Source organism: Hakea prostrata, chromosome 1 (assembly GCF_041222555.1).
Source record: "Hakea prostrata isolate BN-2017 chromosome 1, UWA_Hpros_2, whole genome shotgun sequence".
Taxonomy (NCBI): domain Eukaryota; kingdom Viridiplantae; phylum Streptophyta; class Magnoliopsida; order Proteales; family Proteaceae; genus Hakea; species Hakea prostrata.
Window position 1 is genome coordinate 13,876,289 of NC_142600.1, and position 22,509 is coordinate 13,898,797.

Here is a 22,509-nt window from a genome sequence, read left to right on the forward strand (position 1 = left end):
TATACTAGGCCTGCATCACTTAAGGAGAGGGCAAAGGCCCAAAAAGACTTATAAGGGTAGGGAAGATGATAAAGGAGAAGGAATAGGAGGCCCACCTGGACAGGAGTAGAAGTTTTTTTTTTTTGTGTGTGTGTGGGGGGGGGGGGGGGGGCTAAAGCAATCAAGGGGAAAATGTCCATTCTAGAGCACAGTAACTTGGAAAACCCTTGAATCGCAGCTCTACAGATCGCTCTGACTAGAGAGCTTTTCAAGAGCTGGGTATTGGTCACCATCAACAGTAGAGACAAAGGGTAGCATTGCAAAATGATTTTTTACCAGAAAGAAAAGCAGTATTCGGGCTGCAACCAGATGATGACAAACAACTTGTTCAGAAGAGATGGTCCTCTGGAAGATTTAGGTGCATGGTTAAAAAAGGAACTCCATTGCTGAATAGAAGAAAGCGATGGCAGTGGCTGGGAAGCAGAGAGACAGGAGAGTGCCGGAATGTTGGATGAGGAAGAAGTCATCCCATTTTCTAGGCTGCCACATAAGAAGATTATTACCTATTTTGCTTCTTCGCCCCTAAAGGTTTGCAGAACAACCAATGATGCTTAAACTCAGACTGATAAAACTCCTTCTATTCCAATCAATTTTACAGAAAATTATACACTGGATATGTATATCAATAAGTGGAATAAAATATAACAAAGCGATTAGAATGAAATGAAAGCAATCAATTTTACAGAAAATGATTAACTATTTTGCTTCTTTGACCCTAAAGGTTTGCAGAACAACCAACGATGCTTAAACTCAGACTGATAAAACTCCTGCTGTTCCAATCAATTTTACAGAAAATTATACACTGGATATGTATACCAATAAGTGGAATAAAATATAACAAAGCAATTAGAATGAAATGAAAGCAATGATTAAATGAAAACCCAAATGCGCATTCACCAAGTATCATATAATCTCTAGCAGGTTTCCAATTTGAAAGAGAAGCATATAATATAAACATGAAAGAAAACCCAAATGGGCATTCACCCAGGATCATATAATCTCTAGCAGGTTTCTGAATTGAAAGAGAAGCATATAATATAAACATGAACAGTTATTCAGAGATTACCTGTCGATGATCATGTAATGCTCTAGAGTAAAATATATCAGCTGTGAATAGAAGCCAGTCAAGTTCAAAATTCCCCAAGGGTACCTGCTTCAAGGATGTATTAACAGTTACAAGGGTTTCATAATAATCCATCAGAACTGGAACCAACACAAACGACAGAGCGTTGCTGGGGATGGAAAGAAACATTACATGTGCATATCTCGAAAGAGAAATTCTCTCATTCAACCAGTGTGATGATGCAGCACATCGTTGCATTCCAATTTTTGCAGCCACAGTTTGCCATCCTAGAGCCTATATGGAGGAGAAATTTAAGTATTAAGATTATTCTTTTCTCCCCAAATGCATGATAGCAAATGGAAAAGAAAATAAGTATGCATGTAAACCAATTAAAGAGGCACTAATAATACCTGATAGTGGCTATCGCGTGCATTGCAGGGAATGTTCACACAAGGGAATTCATCCAGAATATGGATGCCTGTCTTCATTGAATGGATGTTTGGGCATTCAACGACAGCAACTGTTGGTCCATGGTGTTGATGCCTGCCATGAATGAATACGATAATATTATGTGAACTAATATGGGGAATTAAGTTGAAACAAAAGATGATGAAAAGTGAACTTCTTTGTCTTGCTTGGTTAAGTACTTTCAAAACAGATAAAGGAATGTCAGGTAGTGATCTAGGAAAAGTTCTGATACCATGTGACAGTATAAGTACCAGAAAAGAAGAAGAGAGGGAAATAACTACATAACTCATGGTAGGAATGGAATAGCTACCATAGCAATAAGTCCACTCTATTTATAACTTAAGGTTATAGAAATTACAAAAAGGCTCAACTTAATAATAAATAGAGCAAATTGCATTGGCACCCCAAAATGGAGCCTATAAAGCACCGACACCCCACTTATGTTTAAAAACACAGACACCCCACCATTAAACACATTAGTCATTCCGTAGAAACGATACACCGTAATTTAATTCCAAAAATACACACAAAAACTGAAGAGAAAAAATAAAATAAAAAACAACCCAAGCCCAACCATCCGCTGACCGACGGCACCAAGTTCGCCGACCTGATCCAAGCCACCTTTGAGAAGCAGATCTGGCTCCGCCCCCGAGCGGATGAATGGCTTCCATCCTAAATCGCACCTATCTATGAATATTTGGTTCATGAGTTCGCCGCCTCGACCGATGGTTCTCTTGATTCCTCGACCTACCCAGCCTAATAGGCTATTTGTCTACTCGCAACTCTCACGGGCCAACAGCCATGTTAAGAAACAACTGTGCATGGATAACCATAGAAAACCACTCGATTCTATCCATGAGAATGGGAATGATTGTGGATACTCCGAGCATCCTGCCACCGTACAGAATTTAGGGAAACTAAAATATGAACTAAGTCCACCAATACAATTGAAGTTCAAGAGGGATGCTAGAGAAGGGAAATTGCCTAGCTTGACAATGATCGAGCCAAGGACAGAATTAATTATGATGAGAATGGTGGGTCTTCGATCAGACTATCCATATGTGAAAGACTAAACCCGATGGGAACACGGGCCCCGCTCTGACTCAAGTGATACATTGGGAGTTCATGGCAAAATCATGGTCTCTCCGGATCAAGAAAGACGGTAGTTCCAGTTGATTCTATATCCTTATGAATGATAACTCATGTTTGATCAGCATGTGTTTTTATGTCCCCCAGGAAAGGCCCCAAAGGTCCAACCGAGCTCGAGTTGATAATCTTCAATACCCGCAACCATAAAGAAGATGTCAACCCCCCCAACCCATCACAGAGAAGACAGAACAGCAGTGGGAGAATTCAGGCCTAAAGATTGTCGGATCTCGAAGAACCGCGCTTCCATCATCACACAGGTCGCCGGGAGGACACAATGGGAAAGATTACCAAGGTGGGGGGTTTGATTTGTTGCGCGGCGGGCCTAGAAAAGAAGGAAAAGAAGAGGCGGGGAAGAAAACGATTGAATGATGTCGGGGTTATTGCTTTTTTGTTTTTTGGATAAATGAGGAAGATATCTTGGAGAATAAGTCAAGGGTATAATAGACTTTTCAATAATATAACTAACCATTCAAACATAACATGACCTATGTGTTTTTTAAACATAAAGTGGGGTGTCAGTGCTTTAAGGCCTCCATTTTGGGGTGCCGGTGCAATTTGCTCTAATAAATAAGAACAGACTAGAAACAATAGCAACTAAACCCAACCAGCAAGAAAAACATGATAGATAACCCCACACGCTATAATGTTTAATGAATACCAACCACCCCCCAATGTCCCATTTCCACAACCAACAAAATTCTCATGCCATTTATTCACGCATAGTCTCAGCCTTTCTAATAAAACCTACCGTAGTTGCGATATTTAGGACTGAACCACAATGCTTCTATTCAACAGGTAAATATCATGTTTGCAAAAAATTTAAGTGAATCAAACCTGTACTCATTTATTGCTCTAAGCAAAATCTTTTCAGCATCTTTAACATGTCCCACATAATCCACCTGGATATTAGCATGTTCATGAATCAGTAATTAGAAATAATAAATAAACTAGAGCTGCCACAACCAAATACAATAATCACCTTAAAAACAACATGATTCCGATGAGGAGGATCAGAAGAAAAAGCTTGGCAAGCTTCACGGAATTGCTTTTCCAGAATAGACAGGGACAAGTCTCTATTCTGAAAAGGATTAACCACCACGACAGATATTGCACCAGACATGGGAAAATATGCAACATATATTCCCCGCCCCTCAGATAAGCTGCATTTGAGATAAACATATCATATTAAGAGTCTGCTGAAATTAGGAAGATTGAAAAGGAAAATGGACAGATAACCAGGTAAATTTTTTTATTCATTACACATAAAGTATAGTTTCCTTTGAGGATCCCTCAGTATAAAGAGTAATCATAAATTCATCTTCAAATCTGCTAGAAAATTGTGTAAAAATTTTGTTACAACTGAAGAGATGAGCAAAACCAAATGCTTTCTTAAAAGAAAATGTCTAAAACAAATATTGGATTGAAAAAAAAATTGGGCTGAAGCAAAGAAAACGAAAGTGCAAAGACAAGCCCTCCTGCAAAGCCAAAAAGCATGAGCCCCTAGCATTACATGCAATCAAATTATTGTGTTAATGCGCTTCAACCTAAAAAGCAAGGGCCCAACTATATAACAATGGCTAGCGCACAGAACAAGCAAGGGATGAGCCCAAAGGAGAGGTTGCTGATCTATGAATTTCCAAATTTGAATTAGATTTACTCTTCTCTTTGAGTTTGAAGAATCAACAGAAAAATGTTAAGAGTATTAGTTTCTTTAATTAACTTAAGTTTTTTCTATTTTCCTAATGTAAGACAACAATAATAGACAAAGATAGGAATTGAAACCTTCTAGAGTCTCATTGTTGACAAGAAATTCCATTTGCATGGCAGCGTATTCCATGAATATAGATCGGAATGTGAATGTGGAACCAATGTAACTTAACGCATGGCCAGCTCCCATGATGTTGGTGGTGTGTACAAGGCCAGGAACAAATTCACCGATGTATGGCTGACCAGCGATTACAAGCGATTCCAGCTTCATGCAGGCAAGTTGCAGCCTGCAATTCGAAATAAGGGTTTTTGGAGTTAGCACACCCTTGGGGGATCAAGACCCTTTGTCCTGCCCATTGTAGCATGTGTGTCACCTTGGGCATGCAAGGCATGATGACTTGATGTCATCCGCACCTTCCTCCTCCTTATGACCAGCAGTCTGTTCACAAACTCAAGGCTGGCAACTACTATCTCTGGTGTTGGGACAGAAGGGATGTTGGGCCAAAAAAATGGTAGGGATATCATGGGCGAAACCCACTAAGTTGTTGCACTCGCATGCCGCCGGGCTGCAATCTAAAACAATTTTGAAATTCACCTTTGCCTCCTATTGGCCATCTCTTTAGGTCTGCTGAAATGGGCTCTTGGAAGGCCATCCGTAAGGACATTAGTCTAAAGCTAGCTTCCATTTGGCCAAAACCCCTAATAGATTTTCCAAGGAACAAACATGTTGTGGTTACTTGGGGCCTAGGTCACGACCTCTTGTCTCAGCAGCATAGATCTTAGTTGCGGCTCCCCCCCCCCCACTCCCTCCTTTGTACATTCTTTCTTCTGGATGGGTCATATATTTATTATTCATCACAAGAAAAGAAAAGAAAAGGAAAGGAAAGGAAAAAAAAACTTCAAATCTAACTAACGCAGTAGTTTCACTGATATGAAGTAACTATGGCACAACTAGGATCTTTCCACTTGGAGGCCTATTACCATGAATGCACAGGGAATGAAAGGGCAATATAGTCATGCACGATTGGTATCCCAAGACTAGGTATAATTACAATGTTTGGGGGTTGGGGCGTTATTAGATTTCGTACTTTTGATGCTTTAATTCCTTATAATGGCAGCCAAGAAACCTTTTTTTTTTTTTGTTTAAAGGCAGTTTAAGATTTTTCTTTTCTTATTATAGAAGGAAGACATTCTCCTAGAACCCCCTAGTAAGTGGGATTAGGAGAATCCAGACAAGTTTAGATTTTTCTTTGATGAAAACAACAGCCAAATTTAGATTGTTTATACAGAATTGGTAATCAATTCTCTCACTTGGTGGCTGCAAGTCTAAGGATCAAGTATAATTCCATTAGAAATTTGAATTTATTTCACTCCATTAGTGTTGTGCTGCCACATCCCCATCCAATAAGTTTATTTGTCTGTCTCATTTTATGGTTCAGGTTTCGACCAAGATGGGCCTAAATTTTGGTTAAATCTCAGTTTCCAAGAAACCGAGACAAAACCATGGGTTAGTTTTAAAAACCAAGGTTTCAACAAGTTTCAAGAATGTTTCAAAAACCTCAGGGGTTTTTACCAATATTCAAAAAATTTGGTAGACTTGTGCTTTATATATGTTTAGAGAGATAAGTAATATAATAACCTAGCCTTCCTAATTATGTTTGATGTATCAAATAAAAAGAACTCTGACACCATGATGCCTCTTTCAATCAGTAAAGCCCTCCATGAAATGACCCGAGCTTTGAGTTGGATATTTCACATGGTACCAAGCATACTCTGATGACCACCTAAAAAAGAGGCCACACATGCCACATTTATTGCCACCTAGAAGAGGGACAACACAAAATAGTGTTGGAAATGATTTCGCATTTGAAAACTCTGGGACGTTAGGTGCCTACTTATACACATCGTGCTTCACTTAATAGTTTAAGCGTTTTCATTGGATACTTCAACAAACACATCCTGATCCACCTCCCATATTCTTGTCACTGTTTGTATTGAATAATCATCATCATTTTAGCATAATAATTTTATATTTCAAGATATGTGGCTTATCACATTTTATAAGTTAATATCAATTGATGCAGATGAAGCACCAATTTAAAATAAGCCTAGGGTGGAGGTTTAAGGTTATGGGTCTTTAGTCCCAAGATCTAAATGGTAATAGGCTTCCTCTAGGGAGTGACGTAGCCTTATATTGAGTAGGATAAACTAGGGGCTAGTCATTCAGGCCCTCAATTCAAAAGGTTAGGATTTTAGGGGGTTTTGGGTAGTTGATTAGTTACACAAAAATACAGGTTATATGAGGTTGGATGAGGATGAAAACTGTATAAAACTTAGGTAGTGATACATAAGGATGATCCCTATTGTTTGCAACAGTTTTAAGGGTTAAATTGGTGAGCTAAGTTTGAAATTTTGGGTTTTTTGCAGAGTACAAAAATTCAAGAAAGGGTTTATAATCCTAGACTTGTAGGATCAAGTGCCTTCCAGTCATCCAAAAGCACAGACTTGTGGAGAAGGTGCAACTCTAATTTCGTACACTACAGCCAGCCACATCACAATTTGAGCCTAGATCTAGGGCGAGACCAAGGGCAACCTCAGTTAAGTCGAGGTCCCAACAATCCCCCCCCCCCCCCAAAAGTCACGCCACTAGGGAGACTCAAATTCGTGACCATCTACTCTAATACCACTTGTAGGATAAAACACCTGCAAGTCATCTAAAAACCCGGACTAGTGGAAAAGGTGCAACTCTATATCCTTACACTCCAAGCAGTGTGTATCATTGTTCGAGCCAAGATCTAGGGTGAGACCTTGAGCCACCTCAGTACAATTGAGGTCCCAATAAGATTTTGGATGGTATTTTGATGTACACTTTTGCTTGGAAGAAGGGAATGACAGGTACAGGCTGTCGCATGGATTTTTAATAGGTTATAATGGTAGTTTTGGGCTAGAGATAGGTATTAATGGGTAGGGTTTTAAGGAAAATTAAAATATAAAGAAAAAGGGTAATTGCAGATTGGAACTTAGAGGACTTAGAAAAAAGAAAAAACGAACTCAGTTATTGTAAACAGCCTGTCGAATGCCTGAATTAATCTTTGAACTTACAGAAGTTTATACAATATTGAAGTTTCTTCAATGAAGATCGAATGGGACAGCTTAGGGGAATCATAGAAGAGAGATAGCCAGATAGGGAATTCGAAACACTAACTCACAAAGCAACAATGCTCAAAAGAAGCTTTTGTTAATCAAATTGTGGACTCAACTGAGAAATTATAGCAATATATATAGCCACATCGTTGACATAAGACTTGGACTAAATCTAGGGGGCTCAATTCAGACGAGTTACCATTCACGGTCACTGTTCACGTGAACGGTAAATTCAACTTTCCTATTGTAATCAACTTCAAATAAGACTTATAAACAGTAGACAGGCTAAAAAAAGAAAAGAAAAATTAAAACAACCTAAACATAAACACACAATTTTAGTTGTTGGTGTAGGGACCGCCCTACATCTGATCTACACCTGAGGCTATTTCTAGACAACCAAACTGCATCAAGGAGTCCAAAGCAGAGATTCAATAGCTGCCTGCAAAAATAGCTTGTTTTCAAATCCCAAATTTTATTTCAATTGAACCAGTGTTCCTGTTGATTCAATTGGGCTTCAGTGTTGGTCCAAGAAAGGTATCATGTGACTTATCAAGCAAAGTCAAATGACTTCTCATTAGTATGTAATTAGGGTCCACGTTCTCCAATACATGGCTTAGAGAGAATAGTATTAGGTTTTTATTTCTAGTGTTACTAGGTCTTTTGAGTTTGAAGCCATTTTTGGAGGAAAAGACCCACAATCCATCTTCTCCAATTTGCTGTTTTATGGAAATCCTCACCCTAATCTGTTCAAGTTCAGATCACCTATATCCCACCATCAGATTAAGCAGATTCATGGAGGGAATCTTAATAGATTAACCCCAGCTTTTGATCCAAGTGAGATCTCCCAATCCCCCCCCCCCCCCCCCCCCCCAACCCCCGGGCACCCCCAAAAGACAAGCCCTAGTAGTCCTAACTTATCAAAATTAACCCCTAAAATTTAGGACACAGAAACATCTGAAATCACTTCATTCCTTCATTAGGACTTGGGTACTGTTGTCTTAAAGCCACTTCCCCAACTGAATTTTAAAAACTCTAAACAGTCTCCCCTCTAGACAGCCAAAATCCCTTGTTTTTGGTTATGGTTTTCTAATTTTCTGGCAGCATTGGCCCTTGATTGAACCCACAGTTCAGGGCTACATGAAAGCTATAAGAGCTTGAGTAGAACAAAGTCAAGCAATAGCCATGGCTAGGTGTTAATTGTCAGCAGGTAAGATGAACACGTTTACGTCCAACAGCAACTAATATATAATGTTTCCTTACCATGAGATTCTTCTTGTACACCATATGCCAGTTCAAGTTCTAGCTTTTTATTTATACTTTCTGGTTTAATATACTGTATTGCAGTTTAATAAAAATTAAAGAGTATATACTGTTTACATGTTAAGGTTACACTTGCAAAAAGCATATGAATTTTTCATTTTCGCTTCTAACACCAATGCTTTCAAGATAAAATATATGAACATGGCTACCATACCTATGATAAAGATAAAAGAAAGAGATATGTTGCTCCAAATAAGGACACTCTGTAGTGGTCTTCATTTGCAATTCACTGAGATTCCAAATGCTCTGAGAATTTTGATTCTTAACTGCTTTATCCACTTTACAGACGCAACCAATCTGGAGGATGGCACTAAATTCCAGCGGCATCTTTGTCTCATAAATTCCCTGGTCAGAGAATCACAGACTATTCAAATTCGTATTCAAATTATTAAACTAATAAGTAGATCAAATGATCATTGAGGTTGGCAGTATCCATATGACACACTCAAGGCTCAAGGGAAAAGCAATAATGACAATCATTTCACCCTGTGTACAGTAAAAGTTCATAATAATCCCAGCTAAATGGGGACAACTACATGGATCCTTTCAAAACAAACTAGGGAAATCAGGGAACTTAAAGAAAATAAAATAGACAAATGAGAAATAAAAAATAAAGAGGAAAGAGAGAATAGCTCATGAAATCAGGAAATTTTCAGCTGCTTGATGTCGAAAAGTGGATCATTGCACTTCAATAGGTTCTGTCTGGGGTCAACACTCAGACCATGCATGTTATTTCTCATAACTTCAACTATAGTCTTTAGGCATGCCCCTAGCTCTTACAGCTGCTTCAATCGAAATCAGATCATTTCTCCTTAAATGAAGAGTCCTTAGGTCTCCAATGCAACTTGGACATGGCCAAACCACCTCGGAAGACATTGTCACATTCCTCAAGTTTGTCCCTGATTGGGGTTACTCCCTCAACAGCTCCAATACGTTTGTTTCTCAAATCATGATTCCTAGTTTTGTCGCGCATCCATCTTAATATCCCCGTCTTTGCAACACATAGCTTCACTATATGAGTCTCTAACACTTCTTAACTGCCAACCTATCAACCCCATAATTCATAGCAGGTCGGACAACAGTTCTGTAGAACTTTTCTTTAAGCTTTAAAGGAATATGCCGATCACAATGACAAAATACTCCAGTCGCAACTCTCCATTTCAATAATCCTACTTTACTTCTTTGTGAGACATAATAAATTAATAATCTGTCTCCTTTATGTATGATAGACCCGAAATATAAAAAATAATCAATTGGTGGGATTTTGTTCCTCAATTTTTATTTTTATTTTTGGATGAATAAATAATTACATTAAAGAAACAAGGAAACAAGAAACAAGGAGACCAAAACGAAGAACTAAGACCCCAGGAGACAACAATAAGCCTATTCCTTGGGGTATCATCAACCGAGGGATGGGGAATAGCTAACAATCAAGATGAAACATCAAAATAGATGGCATTCCAAATCCTATCAATAGAGCGGGATTTGGAAGTCCATCTCCTAAGGTTGCGCTCCCACCAAAGGTGATGAATGGATGCACAGAAAACTAGCTTGCCGATCCGATCACAGATAGAATTACCTGAAAAGGTTCTCAGAATCCAAGACCAATCACGAGAAAAATCGAAAGACCGCCTCGAATGGGGCCAAATGGAGACTAGGGCTTTTCTCCAGATAGATCTGGAGAAAAGGGCAAGAAAATAATAGGTGCTCAAGATCCTCTAAACCATTCCAACAAAGGAAGGACTGGGTAGGGAGGGCCAGGTTAAGGGCCACTCCAAAGGGTAAGGAAATGACGGGGAATGAAGCCTTTGAACTAGACCAAGAGGGGCCAAGGAGGTTTAGGGTTGTGGGCTCTGAGGATGTTCCAGGCTGAGGCTGCGGAGAAGGTTTTGGAGGGGGGGAAGCCAAATGGGGATATCAATGGTGGAACTAGAGAGAGGGGGAAGTGTTTGTTCCTCAATTTTCATCATGTATTCATCCATTATGGCACTACTTAAGTTACAATCATATACTCCATCTTTGATCTACTAATCCAACCTCTACATCTCTAACCTATTGTTAGTTCCTACCATAGTTCAAGACGTCAGTAAAATCTCAGCTGATTTTGAAAGTGGGACAAGACGGTGTGCAAAACCCAGTATTAACCAACTTGACTGAGAATAAAGTCAAAACGAGACCTAGGTTCAACCAGAATCTTGGTTCAATCGAGCATTTAATCAACGGGATCTCAACAAAACTTGTTGGTTTTGTTGCACTATATTTTTGGCTGTTATAACTTTTGGAACTTGGAGTTTAAGCTCAATTTTGGACAGGAAATTCTGTAGAGAAGTTGTATAAGTGCCTTGCCCCCCCCCCTTTTCTTTTGGGCGGGGTGGGGGCGTTGGGAAAGTAATCGATAACTAAACTCCGTAAAGGGAAGGAAATAGAGGTGGCAAAATACACAAGGAGAGGGAGGGGGAGACCAAAGAGACTCACAGGTATAAGGGTCTACAAATTGAATTATCTTTTCCTTTTTCTTGATAAGTAGTTTTATGTTTGTACAGAAGGAAAAGACGTTACATAAAAGGATTCATAAAAACCACACAAGTGATGGAAGTGAAGGAATTGTGAAACCAAAGGTATACACTTGTCACCACTATCCCCAAAGAAACCCGAATTCCCACTAACAACCTATAGTGGATCTGAAATTCAGCATCCTTACCAATAAGGTCCGTTATCTCCAAAGGAAACTCCCTAGGATTCCAAGTAATTTCTTTATCCATCAAATCTACTCTAATCATAAAATCAGCTGGTTGATCTTGCTCCCTCAACACATGCAGGGTCTCCTTTTGTCTCAGCAAGGTTAAAAGGTGTAAGATTTTCGTTCATGCCTTCTACCTTCCAAGTTCCTCGGCAATTACCTCGAAGAGGATCCACTGCCAACTTAGAATCTAATCAAATAGACACCTCCAGCATCCCCCTCTCTACACAGGGAAGAGTACCTCTGTAAATAGTTTACACTTCCATTGTCGATATTCCTCCTCTCCTTTCAATGCGAAATCCAAAATTGGCCATTCTCTTCCCTAACTATTCCCTTATATGACACAAGACCCTTCTCCAATCCTCCATTGCAATGCAATTTAACCATATTTGATCACTTTCTATTACTAAATTATGTGTAGAAGGGTTATTCAGACTTCTACTATGTCTGGGTTAAAGATCCACGGGTACGGGGATGGCCAACCAAGTTGGCTGCCAAAAGAAGTCCTTGATTGGATCTCGTCAAGATCTTGGTCCCACTCACTTTTTTGGACCACCAAGACCAAGTTCTCAAACAATCATCCATACTTTTGACTCATCCACCACAACAATATCATTGATTAAAGAGCATACACCATAGAACCACAACTTGGATATTTTTGGTTAACTCACCCATCATAAGCACACAAACAGATATGGGTTTAGGATGTAACCCAACTTTAACTGTAATTCCTTGCCCTGGCAATCCATGGTCTCACACTAGTCCCCACATCCAAAAACACATCTTTGGTTACATCTATATAATTTTCTTGACAACCCTCTCGTCTCAAGAATTTATCCATGCTTCCATAGTTGTCAACATGACACCTAGGTGGCAATCGCTTTGGTGGTGCCTAGGCAATGCCTTGTTCACCTAGACACCATGACAGCCATGAACATATCAGACTAAATCTGTAGGTACTTTGTCATACGCTATCCTCATGCCAATAATGACCAAATAAAGATTCTTCTACATCTTTCCAAGAGCCACACCAGCAGGTAGATAATCGTGGATCAACCTGGTGTAAAGCCAAATCTGGGCTTCAAGAAAGACAAGTCTCTTCTCTCAGACAAGCTTCAGTAACTTTCTTTGAAAGGTTTCATTAGTATGACTTATTAAGTTTTATGCTTCCATAGTAAGTGCAACTCTAGACATCAACCTTATTTTTGTACAATGCTTCTCCAACCATTTGGCATTGTCCCTATGGCCATTATATTGTTAAATAACTTTGTTAAACAATACAACGCACATACTCTTGCACCTTCCACACTTTTGATGGGATCTCACATAGGCCTAATTCTTTCATCTTCATTAGAACTTCTTTAACTTCCATCACACAAGCTTTCTAACATATCAATGATGTGTGGTGTCTTGATGACTGATGCAATAAACAGGTCTAATCATAACCGGACTATCTCAATTTAGAAGTCCACAAGTATATGCATTGCATCTCCTCACAGGGTCTCATGCATAACCAATACTCAACCATCCTCCCCTTTTATCCATTTCACCCATTGAACTTTATCTCAAAATGATTTGTGAAGTGAAAGGAAGATCATAACTAAGCAATACAAGACAGGACTATGGCAAGACATAGCGAAAGGATGGCCAAGAAAAAAGACGAAAGAAAATCCTATCCCCACCCCCAAAGAAGCAAAAAGATTAGAAAACAAAGAAGAAAGAAGGGATGAAGGTACAAAGGTAATGCACCCAAAACACTACTAAATATTCATGTTTCAGGAAAAACTTGAACTCAGCTCAAATCCAACTTCACCATAGCAAACGTACCCTTTCTCTCATATAGTTTGAAATGGTTTACCATCCAAATGTTGGCTTAAGAGGACAAGAACCCTGCATTTTGAGAAACAACAGATTTGGGTTGACAGCTTGACATGCCTTTGAGAGGAATCCTGTTGCCCATAGGAAAACCAGATTTGGTGTTGCTCGTGGTTTCAGATCTAGGTCACAACGGGGATCTCACTCCCTAAGAAAACTAAGATCTCACAAGGTCTGGTAAAAAATGCCTAGTCAACTCGACCAAACTCGAGGGCCCATCTCGGTGGGTATTAGGACTTAGTATGGGTTGTAATTTGGAATGTAGCCTATTTTAGGCATCTCAGCACCGTGGTGGTCTTAGAATTGTAAAAACACAAGTGTATATATGAGTTTCTACTCAACAATAACTTTAAAACCAATAAGCTGAAGGAGAGAACATGCAAATTTATAAAACATGAAATACGCAACCATTACATGATACAAATCAAAACATGAAGGTTTAAAGTCAAATAATACATCAAACATGTGCACTCGTTCAAATTTTCATATTACAACTTTGGTGTACTTATAAGTTAGACCACGAGAGCAAAATAGTAAAATCAATGACTAAGCAACTCGTCCAACTCCTACTCCACCAGAGTCGGCACCATCTCAATCAATTTTTGAAAGAAAAAATAAATAAAAGAAGTTTGGGAAGAACACTCATCTTGCATCAAGATTGGCTTCAAAATCAGTAGATCTTTGTAGTAGATGACCGAAACAGCTTGTTGATGTAGCCTAGTGATGTTAACAAAGGCACTCCCCTTAGCTGAAACCCTAGTGTTGGCCCCAAGACCCCACCCAGGTGGCATGCCTAGGCTGGCAAAACCCCTAAAAGGGGCAATTTGGTCATTCTCTAGCACTAATTAGCTGTTGATTCTTATTACAAGAAGTTTGTTTTAATTTTCTGAGTCCAATCCTATTTAGTAGTCTTAGTTTGAAATTAATTGTTTGAGTTCTAGTCTCATTGGGAGTCTCTCTTTTAACTAGGACTCTTTATGGATAATTAGGTCTTTCATTACAAGATAAGTTCTTTATTTTATGTGGCTGTTATTTATTTGTAAAAGGATATCCTAACTTATATAGGAAATGTCAGTAGAGTTAGTTTCTAATTACTAGCTAAGCCAAGTTAGGTTTCCTTATTAGAGTCCAAGTGTTTTCCCTCCACTTGTGAGGCTATAAATAGCCCACCCTACTTCATTGTTAGACACATTGAATTGATGAATAAAATTTTTTGTTTGGAGACAAACAAGGCCGTGGTCTTGTTGGGAGGGCCATGGCGGATTTTAAGAGTTTCTTCTTCAATTCAGCAATAGATTTTTAATTCCAGCAGCAGTCCAGCATTCACAATATTTTCTTCCAATCAAACAAGTACAGCAGCCCTAAACCCCTCCCCTACCCTGTGACTCCATCAAGAACCCACCCCACTCATCTCCCTCCTTGTGCAAGCATCCCCAGCCCCCTCCCACCGCTGTGAAGCCCCAAGAACCCCCCCCCACTCTCTTTCGTACAGCAGCCCCTCTCTCACCCTTTTTCTGCTTCTATCAATTTCCTGTTTCCTTTTGTTTCTGAAGTTGCGGCAGAACTTAAATAGAAAAGAAAGAACAAGAACAAGAAAAGAAAAGAAAGAAAAAGAAGAAAATCAAGAATCTTAAAAGAATCTAGCAAGAACACCTCTCACCTTGCCACAAGATTCCCCTACCCCTTCCCTCCCAACCACAAGTCTCAAACCCCTCCCTCCCTTTGCCACAAGATCCCTAATCCCTCCCTTCCTTATCCAAAAGACTTCCCATTCCATTTGAACACTTAATTCATTTTACTTTTCCTTCCTCGATTTTCTTAACATCTCAAATTTCTACCCATACCAATTTTGTTAACTCTAGGATATTCCCTCCCTTTTCCTATCAACCCTAGGTTACCCCGTAGGGCCTCTGGATATTAACCCAACCAAAGATGCATAACCTATTACCCTTTTCCCACACTCAAGCCATCCCAAAGGGTACTTTTGTCTTTGAAGATCATTCCATGAGAATTTAATAAAATCCTAAATTTTCCCTAACAGCTCTCCTTTTCCACAAATATTCCTTGTACTCTAGATCAACCCAAAGAATTTTAGAATTAGTTGCTAGAAGATTCTAGACTAACTCTAAATTTTAGGGAATTCATCCAAGAAACCCTAACCCTAAAATCAGGTTTACATCATTTGGTATCGAGCTACAAAAACTAGCACGTCGAAGTACCAATACCTCAGAGCTAGACGGACCATAAACAACCAGAGATAGATGAAGCAGTAGTAGCCAAAAGCATGTTGAAACCAACAAGAGACTACCCATCATATGCACAAAGAGATAAAGCAACCACAAAGGCCTCCAGAGATTTATGAGCTAGGAACATATGATGGTGTCCATGACCTTCAGGCTTTCTATGAGTGGTTGTCTGATCCAGACAAGTACTTTGATGGGCACTACTAATGAGAGTATGGCAAGACGGGGTTAGGGCATAATTAGCTGGTCGGATATGCCTGAGAACACTGGAACTACAAAAAAGAGATGAATGAGGTATGAAGGTAATGAGCCTAACACTTGGGAAGTGATGTCAGAAGCTTTGAGCCATCTATTTTCCCCCAGGAACATCAAGCTAGGCAACACCAAGTCACCAACAACCCTACTCTCTCCAACAAACAGTACCACAAAAAGTTTGTGAAAACTGATGGAAGAAGCATTTTACTTTGCAACCATCACCATACTCAAAGGTTTAATATACATACCTTAACTTCTGGATCAGCAAGATGTGCAGCAAGTTTCTTACTCCCAGCCCTAAATTCATCTTCATCAATTATTACCTAGTTGACAACATAGAAAATAAAGATGAAGCACATTACTGCCATTAATAGAAACAGGGAACCTAAGAGACTATGATTCAGCTTCAACAATGTTGCACCACACTACCACATGTACCTCAATGAGATTGAAGCAACGACGTCCATGAGGAAGAATTTTGTCGAAGACAGGCCTACCAGGAAATTCTTCAGTAATTGGTGCTTCAGAATTGAGGTAGAATATTCTGGGTATATTGACAGGAACTTTGAGCATGATTCCTTCAACAACAACCCAAGCAAGAAATAGTCCAGGCTGTGAGCTTGGAATAAGCTGTATTATCTGAACCAAAGAAGGCAGGTATTAAGAAGTAATTAAGTAAAGAACCCCAGACAAACTCACGGAATGGGAGAAAACCCATGTCACCTGCCAGTATGATTGCAAAAGTGCTAGCTCAGGCCTTCGGAAAAATGAACTAAACTGGCCTCTGCCTTGGCCTTGTTTGTGGCTTATTTCAGCACCAGAAAACTCAGAAACATCACTATTTTTGCATACCCTCTTCACACTGCCCCTGCAAATGAAAAATTTTGCTAAGAAAAAGCCCTTTGCCAAGCAAGCATTATCTAGAAAGTTAATTGTTAATTCCATCCTCTAAAATAGCTCATAGTAGGCTCTGCCGTCCAAAATAGCACATAGAAGGCTCTGTGCAGACTAAAACTAAAATAGAAAGCCACCATCCCAATCCTAGCATGTCTAGATTTATTTCCAAATCTGCATGGACTGAGAATGTCAATATGGTCAAAATGAACTCACATAAACAAGCTAGTAAAACCATAACTTTATCATCTGAACTTTATTTTTGCAATAAGGAACTCCAAAGAAAGTGTGGATCTAAATGTTTCTTCAAATTTTCAAAGCAATTCAAATGCCTGCAAAGATTCATCACTAAATATAATTTCCGGTGATTTCAAGTTGCACCAACTACAGTTTCAGCATATATTTACAGTATGGTACTGAACAGTAGCTTTGAAATTCACCCATCAGGATTGTAGAAGGGGGTTTGGGGCTTTCGGCAAAAGTTCAACCTTCTTGTTCAGGAATGAACAAATTCTGTACCTTTGTCTCTTTCTTTCCTCTCGAGTATCTTTCCATTTTCTCTTCTTTGCTTCAAGCCACCCTTGGTAATCAAGGTTTCTGTCAATATTTTCACCAGACATAACATTGTGATGAAATGTCCTCTTACTAGTATCAGCTTCTTGTTGTTGCAAAGAAGCTACGGTACAAGATGTCTTAGTTAAATGTTGTTCATTGTGAACTTCATAGATACGAACTGTCGGTCGAGGTCCAATCACTGTAGAACTTCTATTTAAGTCTTCTATATCTTCAACATTTACATTTTCCAATGCATGACCAGAAGTAACAGCAGAAAAATCTCCTTGTTTGATGTTATCTTTGTTCAATGGGCTGAAAATATCATGTAGCTTGCGTTGGCGAAATTTGTCATTCTTCTCACGGACTTTTTTATGCAGCCAATCAGGATGAATTACTCTTGGGACAGGGTTAGCAACCTGCAAAAATTCCATTTGTTTTTAGAGAATGGAATATAGACACCTTCTGAATCAACAAATTGTTCACAAACTGTACACCTGTTGCATTGCTGCAGGTATTGTAATTATTTTCTGGATTGCTGAAGAAAGCCGTTGCTTATAATAGGACCAATCGATAATTGATCGAATGCCAACATCTGAAGAAATCTTGCACCACTTCCGCACATAGAACTTTGAAATTTCTTTGTGTATAGGGACGAGGACAGAAAAGAAACACAGAAAGATTTAGCTCCCAATTTCAGTATATATGTATAATGTATACAACCATAGACAAGGTAGTAGAGAATACTACCTGCGTTAGTCTCAAATATTGCAACAGGAATGGCACGCTCACTTACAGGAGTGCCCTGTCCTCAATGAGACAAAATAGCCATTTGTAAATAGAAGGAAACAAAATGAATAGCAACAAGATCCCCTAAGATCTCAAAGTAGTTAACAACAAAAGGTTTGTGAAAATGTTAACATGAACTGCGGATAGAGTAGACTAACATGCATGATAAACATTTCACTTAAAGAAGGTTTAACATCCAAATGTGATTTGTTCCTCAGAAACAATAGAGTTACCTTAATGTAGACAAGTCACATAAAGGGCTTATTTGATTAGAAATATGCATTGGGTTGAGTAACTGGGTTATAAGACTATTGGGCCTTCAATCCCTGGGTTTTCTTTGTAGTGTGACATGTTAATGACCTCAAAACCTTGTTAGAAAGTAGGAAAACGAGATTTAATTCATTAGTTTAATCAGAATTAATTTGTGCCCCTTCGGCTTCACAAATCAGTACCCCAGAAGTTGCTTGGAATTACCAGCCCTCCATCACAATGTAAGGCAACCATATTTGCGAGGTTTAAATCAAGAGAAAGTTTTTGGGATCTTGGTAATCCATCAGGTAGCAATAAAGATATTTTCAGCATTTTGCTCTCTTGGTTTATGGTTAACTAATAGTGTGAATATGAAACATCATGTGAGTGATAGCAATAGAGATTGGAGGTGAATAGACTACACCGTGCCGGTGGAGAGTTACAACCACCAGAGAGGTAGAGTTTCCCATTAGGCCGCGAAAACATCCATTCGCATAGATGGGTGCCAATGGGGTATACATTAGTCACAGAGTGAGTGATATGATATTTACATAGTCATAAAGTGGGTGATAGTCACATCATGGGTAACAATAGTGTTCCATGTTTCAGTTCTGTTAGACAGTGGCAGTTTAATTCCTCTATATTGGCCAAAGTAACAAGAGTGAATAAAAAGTTAATATTGAATTGCTGCTTTTGAGAAAACCAAAAATATTTTGTTTTATTTGTTGGTGCTTATTGGTTGTTGTTGTTCTGTGGTGTGCTCTTCTTATATAGAGTTCACCACATTTTTTTTTCTTATATCACAAGGATTGAGATGATGTTCAACTTCTGATGGAGGGATTAAGTTTCATTATTTTATTTCATTAGATTGATATAGTAGGAGTGTAGGACACAACTGAGAGTAAGTTTATAATCACTTGAATTTTGGAGTACTTACTTACTTGGGTCAATATTTCAATGTAGAAGTTATTTGGGATTTAATGTTATCTTTAGTAGTGATTCTTATCGTAATTAATTTTTGCTGCAATAAGCGATCGTTTGATCAGCACCAATGAGGGTTGTTGATCTCCTGCCTTCATCCAGGTTCAGGTCCTTACAGAAACTCTTCCTTTTAACCATTACCCCCTCCACCTCAGCAAAATTCTTAGATATTTCTCTTCCATGTGATCTCTGAGGTTAACCATTGACTTGTCGCCAGTCATCAACAACCTTCATCTTGCAAGTCTAATGACAGTATTTCCAATTCACGACAGGACCATCTTCCTTCTTCTCCAAGAGGGCATCTTGAACCAAAGTAGCCCAACACCTGACAGACAATGCACTACTCTGATCACCATTCATAAACAACTCTCTGATTAAAAACCAGACTACCCTTTCCATGCATAGCAATAGAATCAGTAAATTCAGTCTTAGCATTGACTTCAATCTAGCATAAGATACGATAACCTCTCCATCATCTATGTCATCTTGTCAACCAATGATGTTACCAATTGAATTCAAGGCATTTGTAGACCAAGAATGAAAAGAAACATTAGGAAGAATAATCCAGAGCATAAATCAATTCTCTCCAAACCTCCCCCAGAGTGTAAGGCCTTATGAGCAACAGATGCCTCATGCCCTTAACATATCAAGGTCCCTGCTCAAGCACCTTGGCCTTGTCTTCTTCCTAATCAAATCTGAAAATAAAGAAACCAGTATCCAGGAGACTAACATCAACATCATCAGCAACTCTACATTGTTTCAGCAACACTTTGGAGAACTGATAGCTGGTCTGCCTCTGTAAGGTGCCACATTAGAGTAGTTAGTATAATATCATCTGTCTGCCTGACCCCTCAAGATTAATGATCACGTTGCGCCATCATAACTTCTTATAGATTCTGGTTGTGCAGAAACCAAATTGATCTCCCTCTCTTGAGGAAGAGGTGGATGAAGAGAACATCCATGACCATTGGTTTCCTTCTGTCCCCCTCTTTCTGGTGCCATTAAACTCTTCCCAGAGATACAACTCCTTCCCCAACCCCCCTGACGTAACCTCCAAAGGCCGGTCTATAGGATCAATTCGATTGAATCAGCAGTAATATTAGGGTTCTACAACCCTGCAGTTTAGGTGTAGGGCTGTCTTGAATGGTTTTAGGGCTTGGGAATAGGTGTGAATAGGGTTCAGGTATGGCATAAATGCTACGGAGCATTGAATTTCACATCTGTACCTTACAGTAATTTAATTCAGAATTGAAACTCCAAGTCTAGGGTTTGCGAAAAACTAAGGGATGGCTAGAGTTAGGGTTAGGACTACAGGTAGACAAGGGGTAGGAGATGATCATCCAAGAGGAAGTTGGATACAGGAAAAGGGTGTGAAAGATCTAGGTGAAAGAAGGCTATAGTCTCTGGGGTTTGGCAAAGAAGATAAAGTGCAGAATTTTAGGGTTTGGTGAGGGATTGGATCCGAAGCTTAGGGGAGGGAAGAAGGTGTTGAATCCTAGAGAGGGTGGGATTTAGATGAGTGGCTTGTGCAATCTAGGGTTTAAGGGTTTCGATGAGGGAAAGGAGACCTAGAATTTAGAATTTGGGGCAGCAAAGGCTTCCGCGAGAGAGAAAGGAGGGGGAAAGGGGGAAGATGCAATGGGGTAGGGTTGGAGAGAGGGGTGGGTGTTGATCTAGAGCTGTGATGGGGAATCAGGGTTGAGGAATGGAGGGGATTGAAGGACTATGGTTAGGGGATGAGAAAAGGGCTGCCGCAGGCTAAGGGGAAGGGGGTGAAGGAGGGTGCGATGGAGAAGAAGAAAGGTAGGGGTGGGGTGCAAGTTGAGTACGCACTGTTGCTCCATGTTTTCATCTCAATGATGGAGTTTTATATCATTACTAATTTACTACCCATCACAAAAATCTCATCATAAATATAAAATCCTGGTTTAACATCATTACTGAGATGTCTCATAATGATAAATTGAATATTGGTATTTTGCCATCTGTATTCCATTTGAGATGAACTCCTTTCTGTATTTCAAGGAGAAAATTACAGTTTAAGTCATCCCTCATCTGCTTTGTTCAAGTGAATGAAAGAACTAGATAAGGAACTAACTACTAAGGTAGTAAGATGCTGCTGCACTGTATAGAGAACATACTGAATGGTCAAGATATGAAAAAACTAGATTGTGTGAAATGAAACAACATAAGTGCCCAAATCCAAAGTCAAAAACAAAAGCTAGTTCCAGCATCCCAGGCATATAACTTTTATGTATAAAATAAAACAAACCCTACTATTTGGTAGAATATATGTGAGCAAAGTAGACAAAAATTAGGTAATTAATATGTAAATGCAGAGATAGATGCGGGTACAAAAAAGGTCTTCAACAGAAGAGGAGAGGGAATGCAATACCTGTGGCTCACGTGCAACTACATACTGACAACGTAGACCCTTGTCTTTAACCATTGTGTCACCAAGAAAATCAGCAAGCCGTTTTGCAGTAGTCACAGCACAGGATTTTTGCACACCATAGTCAACCAAGGATTTACTCATGGTGCTTGACTCAGAAATATAATCAAGCAACTCACTATCAGCAATATCACTACCTTGACTCTGACAAAATAAATGTTAACAATGAGTTTTCTACAGTCTACAGAACCTTACTGAGTCAAGTTATACCATACTAGGTGACAGTAACATCTGGAAGCATAAAGGAAACAAACTCCAGATAGTTATGCTTCCAAGTTAAGTATTACATACATCAAGAAGATCAAGCCAGCGGTTTGCCACAGAAGCAACTGCAGCATAGCATTCTTCCAAGGTGGCTCCGTGGAGAAACTTGTCAAACACCTCAGCCTACAGAGAAGAGAGCAGTCATGTTCAATAATCAATTTGATAAAAACGTAATAAGAAAATTGAGACTGGTCTGCATATTTGAAACCTCTTGTACTTAACTTGTAAGAGGTTCTATCTAAAACACTCTTCAAGTTCAAGCCTGCCAAAATACTATTCCAAACCAAAGCCCATCACTCCACCTTTTCTGAGGTGGAGAAAGGTA

At 39.2% G+C, this 22,509-nt stretch overlaps 1 protein-coding gene across 3 annotated transcripts in view; it reads right to left on the reverse strand.

Moving 5' to 3' along the window:
• Nucleotides 1-22,509, reverse strand: part of LOC149027673 (DNA polymerase epsilon catalytic subunit A-like) — a 73,887-nt gene that overhangs the window by 23,802 nt on the left and 27,576 nt on the right. For 2 of the 3 annotated variants that reach the window (XM_089164750.1, XM_089164735.1), the window contains exons 25-38: nucleotides 22,212-22,307; nucleotides 21,864-22,064; nucleotides 18,200-18,254; nucleotides 17,947-18,089; nucleotides 17,417-17,868; nucleotides 16,727-16,871; nucleotides 16,442-16,642; nucleotides 16,252-16,326; nucleotides 9,045-9,235; nucleotides 3,699-3,879; nucleotides 3,554-3,618; nucleotides 1,513-1,645; nucleotides 1,295-1,396; nucleotides 1,106-1,189 (exon numbers count right to left, since the gene is read on the reverse strand). In XM_089164750.1, coding sequence (XP_089020876.1) covers nucleotides 1,106-1,189; nucleotides 1,295-1,396; nucleotides 1,513-1,645; nucleotides 3,554-3,618; nucleotides 3,699-3,879; nucleotides 9,045-9,235; nucleotides 16,252-16,326; nucleotides 16,442-16,642; nucleotides 16,727-16,871; nucleotides 17,417-17,868; nucleotides 17,947-18,089; nucleotides 18,200-18,254; nucleotides 21,864-22,064; nucleotides 22,212-22,307 — 2,124 coding nt within the window. The remainder of the gene's footprint in view (nucleotides 1-1,105; nucleotides 1,190-1,294; nucleotides 1,397-1,512; nucleotides 1,646-3,553; nucleotides 3,619-3,698; nucleotides 3,880-9,044; nucleotides 9,236-16,251; nucleotides 16,327-16,441; nucleotides 16,643-16,726; nucleotides 16,872-17,416; nucleotides 17,869-17,946; nucleotides 18,090-18,199; nucleotides 18,255-21,863; nucleotides 22,065-22,211; nucleotides 22,308-22,509) is intronic. The other variant, XM_089164741.1, reaches the window with a different exon arrangement.